Genomic DNA, 22,910 nt, shown 5'->3' on the forward strand with positions numbered 1-22,910 from the left:
ATTAGTCTTATGCTATATTATGACAAGTACTAAATGAACACATTTGATATTAGATTATAACTTATAACGCAAGTTATATTTTTTGACAGTAGGTATGGTAGACAAATCATAATAATAATAATATAAAACTTACATATTGTCCCTCAATTCACACTATAACTAAATATGTTGTATTATGTAGTCACAATATTAATTCACCAAATTGTGAAAACGTAATTTATTATTAACAAAAAGCAAAACATATTTCCAACAATAACGAAATATTTTAGTAAACAATAACTTTCTTATAATGTAATGTTTGTCACGTTTGATACAGTATTTTTCTTTCTTTGTTTTCACTAAATTTCTCGATAGTTTTTCGTGCGTTCGTTGTAAGGGTGGTGTGACAAATAGTCACGGACTGGCAGGCGGCCGGTATCGTTTTGCCTCTCAGCATCCCTTAAGCTGTGAAAATCCATAAGAGGGCGTCCCGACGCAGGCGCCGTCGCTACCCCATGGGCCATGAGCATCGGAAATAGGGTGGACCGCATTTTACTTGCAAACAAGATGGGTCAGCTCGTTCGTGTTCTATCTATGGGGTTCGAACGCTAAGTAATTGTATGAAGGTACACACATAAGGAAAGCCACATTCATTGTGTAAGTATAATAAATATAATAAATTAGTGTTCTACTGTACGTACACGTATCCTCCCCACCCCAGACGGAGCATATAGATTTGAAAATTTAGTTTGCAAGAAGAAAGAATACAATACCATTTTAAAGTACCTAGGTATATTGTCTATGTTACTTACGTAATCTTGGTCTTTGTTTCGTACCTACATATTTCTAAAATATTGTTGTTCTTTATTAATAACCTAAATCAGACATAGGGAGTCTGCGGCCTTATAGGTCATAAAGAACGGCCTTTTAAAGAATCCAAATTCTGCAGAATAAATCCTTTATTATTTGTCTATTGTTATTTTTATTCTAATTTTAAAATCAAGATATATTATACACCTACAATATTTATTGTGGAAAAAAATTGTCACAACAAAATCAGGGTTATTTTTTAACTATAAAGTTAAATCAATAATCATATAAATATTTTGTTACGTCAAATTAGGTACCTACGGAAATAAAATGCCAATACGTGGGCAATAAAACTAATTTTTGTATTTATAGGTCATGAAAAAAATATTACACATTTACACCAGAATTTTATTAGTCAATAAAAAATGTCGCTTCAGTCTGTCCAAAGTGTTCTGTTCAAAGTTCCTAAACATCGCACAGATACTTAAAATCCATTTTGTATAAAACATTAATATGATGGAATTATAGTCCAGTTCATAGGGTTCGATTTCTGGTGAGGTTATAATACATTTGTGTGATTTTCTCAGCCTGGGTGTTTATGTGATTGTTTCTCATAATACTACTGCAATACTGTTTCACTATACTATTGTCGTTGGGTCACATGGCCTGTTGTCGTGTTAATAGAATAATATGTACGTACTTACCTATAATATATATTTTTTTAATAATTAAAAACAAAACAATTTAATTTTTTAAATGTATTATGGGCTTTAGCCAGATTTGATTGTAAGTGAATGAGGAAGATTGCCAACACTCGCAAAGCATTGTAGCGTCATAACCCGTTTACAAGTGCATGGATTTACTGCTGATAGTACTTACATAATATTATCGTGCAAGTTGCAAGATTGCCTGGATGAATCAAGAAAGTTCGGAAGCTTCTGAATTTTCACGCGACAGTTGGGATTTGTTCTTTATCTTCGCCTGCACTGTAGAACGACAATGGCGAACCTACCTGAAAAAAACGAACTAGGTACACCGCGAGACTCATTTTTACGTTAACCGATTTTAACGACCTGTCAAATAGTACCATAAAATGACAACATCGTGTCTCGCTTACCCTTGAAGAATGAGATAGGCGAGATAGTCAGCACTTTTACGTGTAAACAGCTATTATCATGATAGTTTAAAATACTCACTATCGGTGCAATCAAATCCATGCACGCGACGAAACAATTAGTACCTATCTAAATTCTAAGCATTGAATTTTAAAAAAAATGTATTTTTCGAATTTAAGTTTTGTGAATACAACTATATATTCTGAATTCATTTTGCATTGAAAATAAGCAAAGATAGTAGGTAGTCAATGGTCACCCTTGTAAGTATTATTCACCATAGAAATGTGTCGGGATCGCAAAAGAAACATTTTCGTGGAGGTCGGCGCAGAGCGTGACGTCACCCCCAAAGATGGCCACCCTCCGTAGAAACGCCTTTGGCAAGGTTAAACAAACCGTTGCTAGGGATTTCCTATCAAACTTTCATAGTAAAATTTATGACTATCTGCTAATGCATCAATATACAAAACAAAGAATATGTATGTACAAGTAGGCCAACGAAGGTGTTATGTATCTATGTATTGAACGAAATTTTAAAAAAAAATCACAAAATGTATGATATATGCAGGTATTGTTTAATATAATAGTTATAAGCAGTCCCCGCATCGGTTGAAGTACTGCCTTATGGTGGAGTGTCCAGAAGAAATTTTTGAGACTCCTTTACTTTCGGCTGTATGGATATTATCCGTGGCTCTATCCGACTAACTTTCTCTTAGGTATACTTACATACTGTAGCTTAACATTTAGAAGGGATCTTTATTTAGCTACATTTTTTCTGACTTATACGCGGCGTAAATGGAAACTGCCATTCTTGGTGGTGTTGGCTTGTGTATCTCTGATAATTATCTTAGGAATCGAGGGCATCCGTTGCTTATGTTCTCACAAGGTGCAGAACTAACCTGCCATTAGTGATGCCAATTGGGAGAGCAATAACCATGTTTAATGAAATCGCTTCAGATATTGATATATTCCACTTACGTGAGGGTGAATTTAGGTGGACGTTGTTTTATAAGTTTTTAAGATAGGGTCTATCAATGGTTCACTCTGTGTGCTTCCATTTACTTTTATTTATGTAAGTATGTTATTTTATTTCGTATTGTATTATTAACAATGCTCTGTAATTTATATTTCAAAAATTGTTAACGCTTATTTTATGTCATGTCGTGAACGCTTTGAATTTGTTATGTTCATTATAATATGTAAAATAAATAAATTTGAATTATAATATCAGCGTCGTGGACCGTGGTCAATATCTGGCACGTCCCATTTCCACTCTTCCCGGTTCATAAATATGTACAAAACTAATGGAATAACTTCGTCTCACTTTCACACGATTTTTCCATCGACCAGAATCCAGAATTCCACCCCGTATACTTGCATCTATTTTTAAATTGTAAACTTATTCTTTCTCCCTTCCTATCGAATGCTAGACACTTCAACCCCATTGGACAATTGCTTATGAAAGTACTTACGTAGTACCTACCTAAATATTCAAAGATAAGTTCCACCTTACTATATGTACATATTATTAATCGTTTGCCATATCACTCTCGCCGACTTTCCCTGATACTATTTGCTACACGAGAGAGGCCGAGTGCGTCTACTACAGTGGCGCACCCAGGATTTAATATTGGGGGGGCCCAAGGAGGAGAATGTAAATTAGTCCCATAGACTCTTTTCTTCTTCACAGCTTAATTTCTCGTTTATCAGTCTTCTGTCTATTGCACTCGGTGTACCTATACCATGGTCCCCACATCTTGAAACGGGCCCTCAGGCTAGGATATTTGGCGGGCCCCCTACCTACCGCTAAGATTAAATGCAGTGTGAAACACTACATTAACGTTTTTCAGATTGTGTTTTAGTTCAAATTAAGGGTACTTATACAGTGAATTATTGGCGACTTTTAATACATCTACTTTAATAATGGAGCTGTCGAGTATCGACACATAATAATCAAAAAATATATTGCACAATTATATAAGTAATTGAAAATGTTCATGGCCATGAAGAGTAATAGCGCCGCAGGCGACTTTTTTACTATTAAAGCTAATTCATGATGTGTGTTTATCTCACTTATCTGGTCAACCTGACACGCCGGGCCCCCCACAGCCCGGGCCCCTAGGCTAGAGCCCTGTCAGCCCTCCCCAGCCATGACCTACACCACTCCGGAATTCGGGTGGACACCGAGAATTTTTTGACAGTTCCCTTAGGTATTGGGTTTCTAAAAAAACCTGACATTAGTGTTTCGAAATTTTTGTGTTAAAAATTAAAATCTAAGAATTTTTTCTAAAAAGGGTGCTGGAGAATTATTACAACTCATTTTTTTGCCGTTTTTTTATTTGTCTGAGCCCAAAGGTATAGTTTATTGGCTTTCAATGTCAATGCTTAAAATCATTCTGATAATTTTCATGATTGTGGGGTGCCAGGGCCTCCAGAATTCCAGAATTCGGATGGACACCGAGAATTTTTTGACATTTCCATTAGAGATTGAGTTTCTAAAAAAACATTTTTGTGTTAGAAATTAATATCTAAGAAATTTTTCTAAAGAGGGTGCTGGAGAATTTCAAATCATTTTTTTGCCGTGTTATTATTTGTCTAATCTATTGGCTTTCAATGTTTTGGGGGGGGGGGCAAGGCCCCTTGTCCCCCCCCTCCTGGGTGCGCCACTGGTCTACTACACACTCGCGCTCGGCATATATCGAGTAAGAGTCTGATACGGCATTAGGCTCGTCAAAAATAATAAAATGCCATTAAATCGGGCCCGCCCAAGGGATTCGAGTCGCCACTATACAGTCCCAAAAATCTGCCCCCCTAATTCTAAAAACCACGAAAGAATCTAATTCAATCAATTCAAATTTGTTTTCCCAGGACCCAAATAATAATGTTCTCCCTATAAAATATCCCTGCATTAAAATTATTATGAATATGAATGACAGGTACTGTGTAGTATAATCGCAACCTTATACCATGGCCCCCACAAAGAGGAGGCTAACAGTAACAGGGCTCTAGCCTGGAGGCCCGGGCTCAGAAAGGGTCCGGCGTGGCGAGTCGACCAGATAAGTGATATAAACACATATCACAAATTCTCTCTAATATTCGCGCTATTTTTCTTCGATAATGCTATTTTTTTTAAATCATGTGGTTGTACGATACAAATTTTAATTATGTATCGATACTCGACAACTGCATAAGTAATTCAAATGGATGTATTAATATCATTGATATACTACTGGATGAATCATATGCTTCTTAAAATGACGCCCGATTTTCAGCGACTCGGCCAATGTTAAAACTTACTGAGTAAGCCCGATCTAGCTTGCATCTTACTCTAACTAATAGTCACCGCATGACGACTTGCTCTGTCTGCTTTGGGTTGCAGTACCCTTAGGTTCACTATTCCAAGAACGCAAATTTAGTTTTACAGCCAGGGCAATACGGGTGAAATTCGGGAATCCATGTTAACGGTCTTAACGCATTATACCTACAAGGAAATATTATAAGACAATATTCGTAATATCTTTTGTGGTACATTTTTGAAATGACACTTGTATGGGAACTCCTCATCTAGTAGTATATCAATGATTAATATGTACAAAAAACACGATATATATCTACACATTAATTTTACCGCGTACACCATTTGGAAAACACTACTGTAGAGCGTCACACTGCTTTTATCTTTGGCGATAGGTAGGGGGGCCCACTTCAGGATGTAGGGGCCATCAGTGACGTCCCGTGGGGGTAGGCAGATTGAGCGTCGCTTGGGGGCGCCAGTTACTTGAAGAGCGGCAAATCGAGGAGAATCATTCGGTATATATAGAAATAGCTACCCAAACTTGGTAATAACGGAAATATCTTTCCATTAAAAAAATCAGCTCACTGCTTGGAAATAAAATGTATTAATTGACATAGAAGGTTTAACAGGACTGTAATTTTTTTGTCGGGTTCGCGGTGTCTAGTATACTTCCGTTGTCCTTGGACGTCACGTAATTGATGAACTGCAATGACAAGTGCAGATTTGCGAATTATATTTGAATCATAGGTAGGTACATACTTGCCTACTTAATTTATCCAAATATTTTTGCCGGTCACCGAGTTTTGAAAGTTGTCAGGTGTATTTTTAAATGTATCTGAAACCGTGGACACGCACTACTGTCTATAAAAGTATAGATGGCATTTAAATTAGATATAGTGGTATTATATTTTGTTAGTAATGTTTGTATACAACACATTTCTTACATATTGAAGTCATGAAAGGATGATAAAAAATACTGCATAAAAAATGGAGCGGCATTTTGGCGTTGCCTAGGGGCGGCATTTTGTCTAGGGACGTCACTGGGGGCCATGCCTGAAGCACATGGATTGATACGAAGGGTGGCGAAAATACATACTACATGAAAACTTTTATTTTAAATACATAAGAAATATAATATTATTTCCCAACTACAATATTATTAATATATTATGTAAAATGAAAACCACCCTCCAAATTCGGTCACCCTTGTGCAATGTACATTTTTCCACGTATGGATCAAAATAGTTGTTTGTGATTATGGTTTCGATTTGTCAATATCAAAACTAATAATTCGTGTACTTACCTAATTGTCTTTGACGACCCTCCATGAGATAGTATATCATATGCTTTTGAAAAATTGTATGATATGGGGAATTTTATTATTCTTTCCTTCCTCCACCCATTACATATTGGAAAAATAAAAAAAGGCTAAAAGATATTATGACGGTAAACATTATCTGATTGAACCAGTCATAAACAATATTGGTATAATTATATTTACTGACAATATTCAATTAAATTTCAAGTTTTTTCAAACATTTTCCCCGCCTATTATTGTAGTGGAAAGATCGATTTTTTGTAGGTGTTTTAACAATCACACATGTTTTCGACTACAAACACAACTAATATTGTGTATAGCCTCTTTACAAGCAGGTTTTATTTGAACTCTGTACCTACTCCGTCAGTTTAGAAATACCGAGTACCTAGATTCTTTCGGTAATATTGTATTGAATTGGTGAGAAAATTGGTAGCTGCTTACCTATTATAGGTACCTACATTTAATTTGAATTAGTAAGTAGGTATGTATATACTTACTAGATTTTTAAAAAATCATGACTTATCTATGAACAAAGAGATTCCAGAATTAGCATATGACACAATCTTTAGCCGATTGGCTCAGGCAGAGGTTTTCAATCGTAAAACATTGTTGGGTACCTACAGTAATATTTAAGCGCCCTATTAACATCGCGCATCCGTTGAATTTGGGTAGGTACCTATTCATCTGCAGACATTTTCGTGACTATGTTTGTGTTTAGACGAAGTTTAACGATAATAGCTTATTTTCAAAAGCTAAATATAAAACTCCAATATTCAATTGAAGGCAAAGAATAAAATGTTGTACTATCCCGCATATTTGCTGCCTTAAGGGCGGACGTGCTCAGCGTGGGTCAAAATGGAACTTTTTTTTCTATTTTCAAAGCATGATCCTGGACATACCTTAAACGTTGTAGATAATCTATTTATATAATTTTGAAGCCTTATTATCCTTTATATTTATTTTAAACATTTGATGACTGCATAATGTATTTTTATTACATAAAATGGTATTCTTTTAAACCTCTCGCTCTAATGTTTTAGAATATAGTCATATTTCAGTACATAAATGTGCAGTGGTGTTAAGATTTTTTACATTTATTAATTTTTAAACGCATTTATAAAACCATCAGTATAATTTACATCGACATTATTATAGTGAAATATTTACCACAAAAAAATATATTGATAATCTGTGATCCCAAATTTGACAAGAATTAGGCATGTTATTATTCAAAAAAATGGGCAAGATTAACACATTTGAAGATATTTCTAAAGATACTAATTATAAGCTATGTCTTTGACCATTCAATTGTGATAAACATCCTACGAATAATGATTGCTTTACAATAATTATTGACCTAAGGATAAGGTAGTGTTTTTTTGAAATACGCCATTTCTTTTGGCATTCCCCAGTGGTTAAGCTACAACATACGGACGTAGCCATACATTGACAAACTATAATTGAAGTAGGGAGTAAAATGATGTTAACGCGCGTGTTTGAACATGTACCTAACCGAAATTGTTTTTTTTTTTTTTTTTAAACAGTACATGTTCAAACACGCGCGTTAACATCACATGTCCCCCTTAAGTCTAGTTCAGACCAAGAACATCTGTATTTATAAACAATGTTTCTCATCCACGTCGGAAAAATACATCGACATAATATTATTTTGTTTCAGTAAATGTTCAGTAACAACTTTTATAACTTTCAAACAATTTGTTTACGATATTCACCGAACCGATGTGTCTTGGTCTGAACTCGGCATTAATTAAGGTAAATGCACAAATGCATACATCGCACAACTAATAATCATTATCAGTCGACATGTAATTATTTTCATATAACCCAAGGACCCTTTGATAATTATAACCTGCTCCATATTGTGCTATTATGAAAGCCTTTATTAAAAATAATTGAGGTGCTAAGAATTTAAGTACCTACAAGTGATAATATTCTCATGTCATGTAATTAAAAATGAGTTGGGGACAATTTTCATATCAATTCATATTTATGCGTAGAATACGATTCAAACGTAACTGCTTTGTATGAAAATATAAAGCATAAAATATTCCATGGACTTACTTAAAAACCATTTTAATAATAACATGGTTGGAAAATTTTGGTCGAAGTTATACATTGACCAAGAATCAAGTCAATTCAAAGAATTGGCAACAATGCTTTATTAATATTGTCGATTTTCCCTACTACTGTATACTGTGAGAGATTATTCAGTATATGCACTTCATAAAAACAATTATCGAAGCCAGTTGACGGATGTAAACTTAGAAGCAGCCATGCGGCTCGCATTGGAAAAAAGGAGTATTGAGGAATTTCCATTATTTTTAAATAAATATAACTAAAATGTTCAAATGTCTTTTATTAAATGGACTTGTCCATAAATAAATTGATCCATTTTTTTAGTAAATAAAATTTAGCTTTAATTTTTTCAATCATAACAAAAGTGAAATTTGGTGCGGCCACCAGACGTTTCCATAGAACTGTCAATGTCAATTGTGCGGCCATAGTTAAATTTCAAAGTTGAAAACCACTGATGTATATGGTTGTTTTCAAACAAGCATTAAAAATGAATAAAACATATTAATTTATTAACTGAAAACTTTGCTACTTTTCTCTGGAAAATTGAGAAAAAAATTACTTGAAAACAATGATATAATCATATATGAAAATATGGAGAAAATTGTGAAACAGAAATAACAACGATGAATTAATAAAAATACAGAATTATCAAAAAAAACATATTTAATAAACAGAAATATTTATACATCATTGTAAAGTACAAAAAAATACTTTCTTTCATTCTCTCCAGTTTTAAGTTGTAAGTTTATAACATTCAACATTATGCAAATAAATTAAACCAAAAGGATTATAATATTGGTATAAATCAGTGGGGGGCAAACTGCGGCCCGCGGGCCGCATGTGGCCCGCCGGGTATTTTTTTGGGGCCCGATATCATTAATTGTAATTCTGATAACAAATAACTTTTTTATGTATTTTTTAAAAAATATTGACGATAGATTAAAATTTATTTAGCAATAGTACGCGATCCATTTTCAATAGATATTGATAGTGTACTGACAGAGCTACATCTTGAGATTATTGATCTGCAGTGTGACACTGATTTACGAGAATTGCATCGTCGTGAAGAAATGTCCAAATTTTACAATGCCCTTAATTCCGACAAATTCTACCAACGTAAAGATTATGCAAGAAAAATGTTCGTTATTTTTGGATCAACCTATATATGTGAACAAACATTTTCGATCATGAACCTCAATAAAAATTCTTAACGATCAAATATCTCCGATGCCCATTTACAAGCAGTTTTGAGAATATCAACTACAAAATTAACACCTGAATTTAAAAAAAACACAACAGTGTAGGTACAACAGTTTCATTCTTCTCATTAATTTTTTTGTAATGTTTATTTTTCGTGATAATAAATAGTGTATATCTAAAAATGGTATTTTACTTGCGGCCCAGCCCGCCTCTCATTTTGAATTCTTGAATTTGGCCCTCCAGCCAAAAAGTTTGCCCCCCCTGGTATAAATAAACCATACTACAACAGTCAATTAAAAAAAAGTGACCGATAACTGACTAAAAATATGGAATATTTACAACAGAAAAATATTATACAAACAGGTAACGCAATACGTAAATGTTGAGTGAAATTTTCATTTGCGATATAAGCATTATTACACATTTAATATGTAATATAAAAGAATAATTTACTTTGCCGCAAAGTAAAAGCCTGGTGACGATGGAAATCAATCAAATAATTTGTGTTTAAGTAAATAATCGAGTTCCACCAAATTTGCAGTGAAATATTAGAGTGAATGTCAACTGGAACGCACTGAAAAATACTTTGTAAATCTCATACAAATCTAATAAATTATAAATGAGATATTTCTATAAAATCTTACATATCACTTATCTATTTTATATCTGTCTGTTCAATAATGGCTTAAAGAACTTGCTTTACTTAGTTTATTATTACATGATTTCCAAAACTAAGAATAAATACTCAGTACAAGGGTAAATGAAATATTAATCAATGATTGACAATATAGGTAGGTACTTAATGAACGATTTTAATTCATAAATTGTATTTATTCAAAGAATTAATTTATTGAAAGTTACAACTAATTATTCATCAATTATTATTTAGACCCTTTAGGACAGTGGTGCGCAAACGCGGCCCGAAATGACATTTGTTGCGGCCCAAAATAACAAGTACTTCATCACCAAATTTTTCATTGAATATGATAAAAATCTGTGTTCGATATGTGAACAAATTATGCAGTAGCAACGGTATTAGTGCACAACGTTTGTTTATCGATATTAAAAAATCGCTTGTCTTAACAGAAAAAATACAGTTCGATTATGAAACATTTGTTTGGGTACATTTATGTATGTATAAAGTTCTTTATGTACTTAGTACTTTATGTCTGAACTAATTTTCTTTGTGCGAATATGCACGTAATGCGGAGTGGAGTGATTGGAATGATTGAAGTTGCTGATGAAATTATGTAACTATTAAATTAAAAATAAAATGTATATCTCATCTAGTATAATAAATCATTATTTTTCAACACTTTTACCCTTTGCGGCCCGTGAAAAATTAGAAAATCGATAAATTGGCCCTTTTTTCAAAAAGCTTGTGCACCACTGCTTTAGGATAGTAATAAATTCAATATAAATATTTATTGAAAATTTAAAATAAAATATTTTTTTTAGATAATATAAGTGAAAAGTCAATTTTACTAGTGAGGAAGTCTATTTTAGTGGAAAAAAGTTAGTGGCTTAAAGGTTTAATGTTGTAATAATATAATCGGACCCTTAAACACATCACATTGATAACAAGATTTACAATACTATAATCACCAGCATATTAACATCAGACTTGATTATTTACCATAATACAAGAGAGCTTTATTAATTACAAAACCTGTCCTTCGCTAACCGTTAATTATAAAACCCCTAGACCGTATAACAAAATAATAATGTATCCGCATCCACAGTCACCACTTAATTATTGCTAAACACATCATAGATATTGGCACCTAACTGTTTAAGTTTATCGTTCATGATTAGTTGCTGGACTGCCGCGTCGGGAGCGCCGGATAAATTGCGTCCTAACGGTTGCGATATCAGTCCGTTCATTATGGGAATGAGTTTAGCGAGGGGCAAGTTCATCGTGTTGACGTTAACGAATGAATTCAAGTGCGATTTGCCGCTGTAGCCGTTCGATGAGGAGGTGCTCTGCTCGCTGATCTCCACAATTGAGACTTTTCCATTCGTGGGCGACACCGGATTGAAGAACTCCGCAATCTGGTCGACGAGCATCGCGAACCCGCGGCTAACGCACGATATGCTCGCCGATTGAACTTCTTCGCTCTCCATCAAGTCCATGGTCTCGTTCAGCATCTTCTTGAATAGATCGTCGGAACTAAGATCGTCGTCGTCTATAAGATACGAAGCTATCTGTTTGAGAGGATCCGAATTGTCCAAGCAGAGAGCGGCCTGTATCGACCAGAATATCTGTTCGGTATCTTTGAGAGATAACTTTTGTTTCAGAGAGACGGGCTCCACTACGGTCTTCACTTTGGATTCAATGTGTTGGCAGAGTTTATAAACGCCTTCCGAAACAAAATAATGGCACAGGGATAAGTATTTCTGTTGCAGATTGCTGTCAATTTGAGGTTGTGACTCATGCTTCACCGAGTCTTTGTACAGATATCCTCCGATTATGTTCAGCTGTATTCTTAAAGTGACGACTAGAATTGTGAAAGAATAAATCAACGCCGACACCCGTGAAAATGTTAAAATTTTCAATTCTTCCCATAATTCGACTTTGTTTTCTGGATTATCTCTCAAGAGAGCTAAAACTCCCCGCGTGTCGAGAGACCTCATGACTTCTTCGCATATCGCCGGGGCCAGAGAGAGAATGGTCTGATTGCACGTTCTCTCGGTGCTTTCGAAGTGCTGTTTCTTTCTGGTCATGTCTAAGAACTTCCTGGTCTCGCTCTCCTGCCATTCTCTCAGTTTCTTCTGGGCGTAGCCGAGGGCGATCGCTGATCCTCCGATCACGACGCTAGCCACAAAAAATTTTCTCTTATGTCTGTTGAGAAAACCGCGAAGACTGGAAAACATCTTCGAACACTTCCGATAACAATATCACAAATAAGATCTCATAAACGGGAATACTTCATATAAATTATTACTGATGCAGTATCGGTGAGTGTATTTTACATTTTTCCGCTAATATTTATATCGAGAATCATTCAGTGTCGTCTGGAAATCTTTGACACCGCGATGACGTCTCGTTATCTACCGGGTTCAATGTTCTCGGAAAATAATGGATATCCGCAGAGAGTTACCTGCAAAAGCATTTTCACATCGACCTCTATTAATATGAAATTCTGGGGTGTCCAGTTGAGCGAATTATTTAATTAGAAACGCGAAAATTACACACTACTTACATAGGAGATAAAATACAATGGATACAGAAAAAATAATATGATTGTTTTTGCCAGGACAGCATAAATTACTGCATTTTGCTACCAAAATAATACTAAATTTCTATTTGTAATTACTTACAGTTAAAATTTTCTGTTAATATGTCGTAATATTACGGAAACAATTATTTTACAAAAATCTCAAGTCTTGTCAAAAGCAGTCGAGACAAACGTCAAGGACATTCCAAAGAATTACACTTGAAGTTATCTGCATTTAGTTCTCATTTTCTCTATGATTATCCATCTAGCATTTTTCACGTTGGCTAACCTAGCTGTATATAGAAGCAAGTTGAAAACACTGTTGACATATTTTTCTATGCAGATTATAGTACAAAAGCGTAAAAATTATAGTATTTCTGGAAAATATATAGTACAGGAACATTTTTCATGTTGAATCTTTTAAAATTATAGTGTTTTGGGTATATTTAGCGTAAAGTTACAGTATTTTACATTTTTCGCGGAATTTAAATTTATAGTATAGTACATACTATAATTATGGTACGGTTGGCATCACTGGTTGAAAATAAAATACTAAAAGACTGATGCTAACTTCATTGTTGTCATCCTTCAAAAATTTGCATTGTCACAAATTGGTTTTATTTTACCGGTAAAGTTAAAATAAATCTGTGTAATAAGTTAAAAAAATGATTAAGTTTATTTCAAATATTAATTTGACAGGGTACACTTTAATTGTACCGTGTGTTTCCGTGGGAAATGTGGGACAGTTGGCTGCAGATCTGTTGATATCCACTTTGAGGTTGGAAAAAGTCGGTGTTGTGTCAGATCCAGCCATTATTCCAGTCGTCGGTGGAGATCCTTACGATTTGAACTCTGTCTCGCTGATGGCCTCTTGTGAGCTATATGCGAACACGACAACGCAAATTTGCATTCTACAATTACGTTCGCCGCTAGTTAAAAAATACACTAAAGATTTTCTCAATGCGATAATTGACCTTTGTAAAAAGCAATCTGTTTCAAAGGTAGTGGTTCTAACTAGCAGTTTTGCTTCTGAAAGACACAGTATGACTACAGCTCCTTTCAGATATATAAGCAATGATTTCAGTACTGATACAGAGAAACTGAAACAGTTGGGATGGATCGATTACAACACCGATCAAGAGAACAAAGTTATCCACGGTGGAGGCTTCGCCATGAAGATGCTTGAACAATGCACCGAATTGAAGTTCCCGTCCGTTGTTTTATTCAAATATTGTTCTGAAGGCGATAATATACCGGATGCAGTGGACATGTTGAAATATTTGAATGGCTTTATTAACTTTTCTGACGATCAAAATTTTATTCATCCGCCATCGTGGAAATTGTTATTTGGTAATCCACCTCCTTCAAATATATATTAGAACTTGTGATAATAATGTGAAGATTCAAAAGAAACATGTAATTTCCACCAATAAACAATGTTTGTTTTAAATATTATTTCAATATGTTTTTTATTAACATTGCATATTAGGCGCCTGTACACGTGCATAGATTTACTGGCACCAGAGGCGCATTGTTGTCATTCTATGGTGCTATTCGATAGGTTGTGAACACTGTTAAATGTTAAAATGCTTTGCTTGGTGTAGTTCATATTTTTTCTGGTAGGTTCACCACTATCGTTTTACTGCACATGCGCATACATCATGCAAGTTAGAACTATCGTGTGAAAATTCAGAAGCTTCTGAACTTTTTTGATCCATGCATGCAACTTGCACGAATTTCAAAGTCAGCAGTAAATCCATGCACATGTAAATGGGGAATATGAATAAATTTGTATCCTGACCATTATACTTAAGCCCGTGATGGCCAAGTGTCTGTTTACAGTGTTGACGGTTGGGAGTTTGAATCTCGTGTCTGATAAGTTCACAATATGTTTCCTAATGTGCGTTTGGGTCCAAAGCTTGGACCTGACCAGCGAATCTTTGGCCTGCCTCTTCTTCTACGCCCTGCCCTATTGGATTGCCGGACATCACTCTCTTTGCCGGTTCATTGTCATTCATACGGTGCACATGACCTAGCCATCGCAGTCACCCAATCTTAATTGATTGAACTGCGCTGCAATCTTCGTAGAGCTCAGCATTATATCTTCTCCTCCAATTGGTGCCGTCCCTGATCGGTCCATATATACGGCGGAGAATTTTTCTTTCAAAAATGTTCAGGGCTCGTTCATTTCGCAGAGTTAATGTCCAGGTTTCCGATGCGTAGGTGAGCACTGGCTTTACAAGTGTCTTGTAAAGAGTGCTTTTAGTTCGGCGAGATAGTATGCGGGACTTAAAATATCTTAACAGGCCAAAGTAGCATTTATTGGCCGACATGATTCTCTTGTTGATTTCTTCTGTAATATCATTATAATCCAAAACATAACAATCCCGGCAACTGACATCAAAATGGCCTATAACAACCGTTCAAATAGAGACGTACTTGTAAACATACAAATAAATCACTAATGTCACTACATGTATGAGACGCATTCTGCAGTTTTTTGGGCATATTATTTGCCGTGATCCAGATAACCTGGAGAGACTAGTGGGTTTCGGTAGCTTCCAGGGAAGGAGACGCAGAGGAGGAGTATCAGCGCGACGGAGCGACCAACTGAAGGGGCTTACCGGTGGCAGCCTGTACTGTGCCCTGAGAGAAGCTGGTGACCGAGAGGGGTGTAGAATCTCAGTCGCTCAGAAGATGACTGAAATTCAAGGTGGTCATGATCCTTAGCCATGGGCGAACCAAGAAGAGTTATTACGAGGGTGGGTCAATAATTCCTTAGAAAAAAGCATTAAAACAGTTTTTATTTTTGTATTTTTTTTTTATTTCTCAACATAATCTCCTTGGAGCTCAATACACTAACTTGGTTAGACGTTTCTCAATTTTTTTTAAACCGTCAGAAAAATAAGTTTTCGTAAGGTCCTCAAAATAAGCATTTGTCCGATCGATGACTTCTTCATTTGAAAAAAAACGTTGTCCACTTAGCCATTTTTTTAAGTTTGGGAAAAGGAAAAAGTCACTGGGGGCTAAATCTGGCGAATACGGTGGGTGGTCGACCAATTCGAACTTCAATTCTTCAATTTTAGCCATTGATTGTAAACATGTGTGAACACGGGCATTGTCCTGATGAAAGAGGATTTTTTTCCTGTTTAAATGAGGCCGTTTTTCTTCAATTTCGTTTTTTAGCTGGTCCAATAAAAATGCATAATAATCCCCTGTTATTGTTTTTCCTTTTTCCAAATAGTCAACGAAAATAATTCCACGTGCATCCCAAAATACAGTAGCCATAACCTTACCAGCTGATTTTACGGTTTTCGCCTTCTTTGGACATGGTTCGCCTTTCGCAATCCACTGCTTTGACTGTTCTTTCGTCTCGGGAGTATAGTGGTGGATCCATGTTTCATCTACAGTCACAAAGCAACGAAAAAATTCATCCGGATTGCGTTGCATGAGCGACAACAGGGCTTTAAAGGCCACCACCCTATTGCGTTTATTGTCGACTGTGAGCAAACGCGGCACCCATCTTGCAGAAACTTTTTTCATGCCCAATTTGTCATGTAAAATAGAAATGACGCTACCTTTTGAGATCCCTGTAACCTCAATTATCTCACTCAACTTTAATCTTCGGTCACTTAACACCATATCGTGGATTTCATTGATCATTTCTGGTGTAGTCACCTCTACAGGACGTCCTGAGCGTGGTTCATCCTTTGTTGATGTACGACCACGTTTAAATTCATTTAACCAGTTATAAATAGTTGCAAGTGAAGGAGCAGATATGCCGTGAACTAAATCCAACTCATTTTTTATTTCCTTTGCTGTTAACCCTTTTATATTAAAATGTTTAATAACAGCTCTAAACTCAATTTTCTCCATTTTTATAAACAAGCAAATTTTTTTTTAAATGTACGAAAATAAAAAACAACAACCCGACCAATCTGATTGAAACTTCGCAGCATACTGAATCGGTAGTGCCGCTGCATGAAAACAAACCGCTTACAGTACTAGTCGCGCCACCTGTCGGCTTTTCTAAGGACTTATTGACCCACCCTCGTACATATTATCCCCGTCATCTTCAACACCTACTTAATAATTATTTTTAATTGCAGAATGTGATTCCAGGAAAGAGATACTTTGATATTTTTATTAGATGCGTTGGTAATTTGTGGTATTTTTTTTTTCATAGGGGTCTCATAATCAGTCAGTGACTCAGGCCTCCAAGTCCATAAACCCACCACTGAACAGGATCAAATAGTTTAAAATAAAATGCGATAAAAATATCATAAATCATGACTCAGACTCCTCAACCGTGTTGAAATAACAGATGGAAGTCTTCTGACACCGAAATAAAATCTTTGTTAACGGCCCACATCCCCAACGTAGGTCAAAATGGAGTTTTTATGGTATTTTCAGAGCATATGCCTGGACATTCCTTAAACGTTGTAGATAATCTCTATATATATAAAAATCTCATGTCACGATGTTTGTGGTCGCACTCCTCCGAAATGGCTTAACCGATTTTTATGATTTTTTTAATGTATATTTGTTAGGTATGAGAATAGGTCAACAAGTATATTTCATACCGCTAGGTGATTAGGGATCTCTATCCAGAAAAATTTTTCTTTTATTTTTTTGACAATTTTTTTTTGTATTTTTTTTATTATTTGGCATCAAAAAATACCTATAATCCCAAATTTTCACTCTCCTATCCCCACCCTCCCATTTTTTAATCGCGATTTTATTATTTTGAATGAACAAATTTAACCGTCGTTCGTATTAATTCAAACAGAACGAAATTATTTATGTTGTTGAATGACAGATGGCGCTACGTCCGAGAAGAATTCAAGAGAAGCGTCGCGTCATTTTGACATTTCATTCGGCATATCACAACGCAGTGCGTGCAAAATTTTGTACGATTTATTTTAATTAATCTATTTTTGTGTGCGTGTATTACAGTGCACAATGCCAGCAAGACGCAAGGGGGGTCATTTGGGCCGTCGAACGAATAAGGCAACAAACATACAAGTCCAACAAGATAACAAAAACGTGCGTGTGAGCATGTCCCAATTGTGTGCATCTCAATCACAAGAGGCTCGAGCTGAACGAAATCAACAACGACAATTGGAACGGAGCCAAGCGCGCCAGTTCGTAGTTAACACACGCAGAGCAAATGACCGACATCGCCAACAAGTACATCGAGCATTTACATCCGCTTCGTTCCTTCGTCTCGCATTCGAGTAGGAGCCAGATATTAAATATTCCGCTCATCCGAAAGTGCTGATTGGTGCTATGGACAAAGAATGTCCCCATTGTCATGCGCTCAAATTCAAACATGAGTCAGCCGGGATGTGTTGCGCATCAGGAAAAGTGCAACTACCAGAAATTGAGATACCACCAGAACCATTGAACGGCTTGCTCATCGGCACGGTTCCAGATTCAAACCTGTTCCTGAAGTCCATTCGCACATTCAATTCATGCTTCCAAATGACTTCGTTCGGAGCAACAGAAATAATTCACAATACTGCGGCAAATGGTCAACAATTCCATTTTACGTTCAAAATCAAAGGCCAAGTATTCCACAAAGTAGGCTCATTGCTGCCAATGCCAAACGAACCACATAAATTTTACAAATCTACTTCATGAGCGGTGAGGACATCAATCGTGTGGATGCACGTTGCGGCTACAATAACCTCAATTAGCCTAATGCCAGGCGCATCGTCGGCAAACTAGACGCCCTATTGAATGAGCACAATGAATTATTGAAATTCTTCAAAGCACACATGCACGAATTCCAAAGTGACAATCACGCTATTGTCATCAATCCTGATAAAACACCAGCTGGAGAGCATGTGCGTCGATTCAATGCGCCTGTTGTTGACGACATTGCTGGAATCATGGTTGGCGACCGCACATCGACGCGAGAAATCGTGATTCGAAGAAGAAACAATAATCTGGAGTTCATCGCTGACACACACCGTTCATACGACGCTCTCCAATATCCGCTAATTTTCTGGAAGGGACAAGACGGATATTGCATAAACATTAAACAACGAGATCCTGTCACAGGTAATTCATTCATTATGAACATCATTACTCATTTTGAATTGAGAAAATGAATGGTTGGTGTTTTTTTGTTTTTATCGGCGGTCATCGTCTACAGCGCTCCATTCCTCTTTCTGTCATAGATCCCATCCCCACACACTTACAATACATTCGTTATTTTTTATTTAACAACCAAAATATTAACGAGAAATAATTTATATGGCAGAACAACGTTTGCCGGGTCAGCTAGTCTATTTATATAATTTTGAAGCCTTATTATCCTTTATATTTATTTTAAATATTTGATGACTGCATAAAGTATTTTTATTACATATAATAATAATATTTTTAACCTCTCTATTTCAGTACATCCATGTGCAGTGGTGTTAAGATTTTTTAGTTTTATTAATTTTTTAACGCATTTATAAAACCATTAGTAAAATTTATGTTGAAATTATAGTGAAATATTTACGATAAAAAATTATATTTATAATCTCTGTGATTCCAAATTTGACAAGAATTAAGCATTTTATTATTCAAAAAATGGGCACGATTAACCCATTTGAAGATAATTCTAAAGATACTGATTATAAGCTATGTCTTTGACCATTCAAATGTGATAAACATCCTACGAATAATGATTGTTTTATTATAATTATTGACCTAAGAATAAGGTAGTATTTTTTTGAAACGCCATTTCTATTTGTATTTCCCAGTACGTAGTTTGCGCAGGTGTGGTTTAAAACAATTAATTTACTTTCATGCAGGCCATTATAAATTGTTCGGCTTCATATCTTGTTCAATTTTCATGTTCTGAGGCATTATCATTATAAATAATGCAATTGGCCATGTTACGAGGGTGGGTCAATAATTCCTTAGAAAAAAGCATTAAAACAGTTTTTATTTTTGTATTTTTTTTTTATTTCTCAACATAATCTCCTTGGAGCTCAATACACTTGGTTAGACGTTTCTCAATTTTTTTTAAACCGTCAGAAAAATAAGTTTTCGGAAGGTCCTAAAAATAAGCATTTGTCCGATCGATGACTTCTTCATTTGAAAAAAAACGTTGTCCACTTAGCCATTTTTTTAAGTTTGGGAAAAGGAAAAAGTCACTGGGGGCTAAATCTGGCGAATACGGTGGGTGGTCGACCAATTCGAACTTCAATTCTTCAATTTTAGCCATTGATCGTAAACATGTGTGAACACGGGCATTGTCCTGATGAAAGAGGATTTTTTTCCTGTTTAAATGAGGCCGTTTTTCTTCAATTTCGTTTTTTAGCTGGTCCAATAAAAATGCATAATAATCCCCTGTTATTGTTTTTCCTTTTTCCAAATAGTCAACGAAAATAATTCCACGTGCATCCCAAAATACAGTAGCCATAACCTTACCAGCTGATTTTACGGTTTTCGCCTTCTTTGGACATGGTTCGCCTTTCGCAATCCACTGCTTTGACTGTTCTTTCGTCTCGGGAGTATAGTGGTGTATCCATGTTTCATCTACAGTCACAAAGCGACGAAAAAATTCATCCGGATTGCGTTGCATGAGCGACAACAGGGCTTTAGAGGCCACCACCCTATTGCGTTTATTGTCGACTGTGAGCAAACGCGGCACCCATCTTGCAGAAACTTTTTTCATGCCCAATTTGTCATGTAAAATAGAAATGACGCTACCTTTTGAGATCCCTGTAACCTCAATTATCTCACTCAACTTTAATCTTCAGTCACTTAACACCATATCTTGGATTTTATTGATCATTTCTGGTGTAGTCACCTCTACAGGACGTCCTGAGCGTGGTTTATCCTTTGTTGATGTACGACCACGTTTAAATTCATTTAACCAGTTATAAATAGTTGCAAGTGAAGGAGCAGATATGCCGTGAACTAAATCCAACTCATTTTTTATTTCCTTTGCTGTTAACCCTTTTATATTAAAATGTTTAATAACAGCTCTAAACTCAATTTTCTCCATTTTTGTAAACAAGCAAATTTTTTTTTTAAATGTACGAAAATAAAAAACAACAACCCGACCAATCTGATTGAAACTTCGCAGCATACTGAATCGGTAGTGCCGCTGCATGAAAACAAACCGCTTACAGTACTAGTCGCGCCACCTGTCGGCTTTTCTAAGGACTTATTGACCCACCCTCGTATGTAGGTACATGCAAAATTAACATTCTGTAGAATTTAATGTTATTTATATTTCGTCATTTGTCAGTTTTCATACCCTGTAACTCCAGTGAAGTCATACAAAAAAGTCCACGCGTGTTGTCTTGTGTCAAAGTTGATCATTGTTTCTGCTTTACATCAAATTTGATTAATCATGGCCCAAGAAAGCGGAAAGCAGTAAGTTTGGTTGTATATTTAATTATGCCAATGTATAATTTCGACCAGTGTTTCTCAACCGGTGGTACTCAGAAAGTTTCTGGTGGTCTGCGAATTTTTGGCGTCCAAATGCCTATGCTAAAAATTTCAATAAAATCCTTCAAAACCTGTGCACCTGCAAGTGTTTGAGCATTGTGTTTTTGTTCTTAAAATATATTAATGTGTTCTTAAAATATATTAATATATTACGTGACAAAATCAACTACGATCATACGCTATTATATTATAAATAATATGTTTTCTTTATGAGTTAGTGGTGCATAAAACGTTTCTGATATTTTCAGTAGTCCACAGGTGTAAAAAAGTTTAGAAACACTGATTTTGACCATAGGGATAAATAAACATTTTATATATAGTATGGGAGTTTGAGTCAGAAATTTGAATACCTGAATTGAAAACTATTTCAGTCTAAGAAATATATATGACAATATAATATAACAAATAATTTAGATGGCCTAAAATACGTTTTTCAGCAAGGAAAGAAAAAAATATGGCAGAAGTGAAAATAAATCTGACAAAATTACTGAAAAATATGTGTTTACAATGGACCTACAATGTGTTTTGTTATATCCAAAATCTAACGTGTCCAGCGCATATTTTAAAACAAAACGTGCCATTCATAATTTTACCCTCTACAACCAAAAACGATTGATGGTCATTGCTATGTTCGGATTGAAGTCGAAAGTGGGTTTACTACAAATTACCTTTCCAGTGTAATAAGTCAATTTATTCTTCCTTTTCTACCTCTTCCTGACGACTATAAAACCATTATTCTGTATAGTGATGGAGCTACAAACCAGAAAAATATGTAGTACTCGCCAAAAAAACCAAAAAAAAGTATTTTTTGGTTTTTTTGACAAAACAGTACCAAATTTGTTTTTGATTTTAATTCAAACATTATAACTCCCAGCTCAAATCTCAAAAAAAACAAAAGCAAACCATGGAACTACTCTATCTTCCTTATTAATAAATATTTGGTAAAAATGACCAGATTTACGCATTATAACATTAAAATACTAATAGTATTTTTTCAAAATTTTCCTAAACCTGTCCGTTTAATTTTAAGACAGTTTTTTCTTCCTCCTGTAAAGTTGGTCAATATGGAGTTACAAGGTTACAGGTGACGTTATCATTTTGTAAAATATAATATATTTATTACCAGTTAATAATTATTGTAAGTAAACAACTGATGAAACAAAATTCAACTTCTAGTCCTTTAAGTAAGTGTGACTATCCTTTCACCTTTTTTTCGGTAACCCATAGCTTACTTCCCTCCAACAGGCACTCTTCGTCGCCGTAAAGCACTGAACTAATCAATTAGAATGAGTCATGAAATGTAATTGTCTTGTGATTCATTTTGCATGACAAATAGAGAGACCTGCAGAATACCTATAAATAATTATCTTAGCTTTGACTTTGACTTTGCAGCAATATTAAAACTTTCTTTTCAAAAGTGA

The 22,910-nt window shown here is 35.3% G+C and overlaps 3 protein-coding genes across 3 annotated transcripts in view; 1 reads left to right on the forward strand and 2 right to left on the reverse strand.

Annotated features, from left to right (window-relative positions):
- Positions 1 to 448, reverse strand: part of FucTA (glycoprotein 3-alpha-L-fucosyltransferase A) — an 84,288-nt gene extending 83,840 nt beyond the window's left edge. The window contains exon 1 of the mRNA XM_085956304.1: positions 134 to 448. The gene's annotated coding sequence lies outside the window, so the exon portion shown is untranslated. The remainder of the gene's footprint in view (positions 1 to 133) is intronic.
- Positions 449 to 11,267: 10,819 nt separating this feature from the next.
- Pex3 (peroxisomal biogenesis factor 3) lies at positions 11,268 to 13,269 on the reverse strand. The gene is made up of 2 exons (XM_085956940.1): positions 13,133 to 13,269; positions 11,268 to 12,912 (listed from the first exon to the last, which is right to left on the reverse strand). Exon 2 carries the CDS (start codon positions 12,683 to 12,685, stop codon positions 11,561 to 11,563), a length of 1,125 nt encoding a protein of 374 aa, XP_085813066.1. The 5' UTR covers positions 12,686 to 12,912; positions 13,133 to 13,269; the 3' UTR covers positions 11,268 to 11,560.
- A 325-nt stretch (positions 13,270 to 13,594) lies between these two features.
- LOC147065747 (proteasome assembly chaperone 2) lies at positions 13,595 to 14,484 on the forward strand. Its single transcript, XM_085956318.1, has one exon. It carries the CDS (start codon positions 13,695 to 13,697, stop codon positions 14,406 to 14,408), a length of 714 nt encoding a protein of 237 aa, XP_085812444.1. The 5' UTR covers positions 13,595 to 13,694; the 3' UTR covers positions 14,409 to 14,484.
- The last annotated feature ends 8,426 nt before the right edge of the window (positions 14,485 to 22,910 follow it).

The sequence above is a fragment of the Rhyacophila brunnea genome, unplaced genomic scaffold, assembly GCF_057557595.1.
Source record: "Rhyacophila brunnea isolate RB1 unplaced genomic scaffold, BYU_Rbru_1.0 scaffold_6, whole genome shotgun sequence".
In the NCBI taxonomy this organism is placed as follows: domain Eukaryota; kingdom Metazoa; phylum Arthropoda; class Insecta; order Trichoptera; family Rhyacophilidae; genus Rhyacophila; species Rhyacophila brunnea.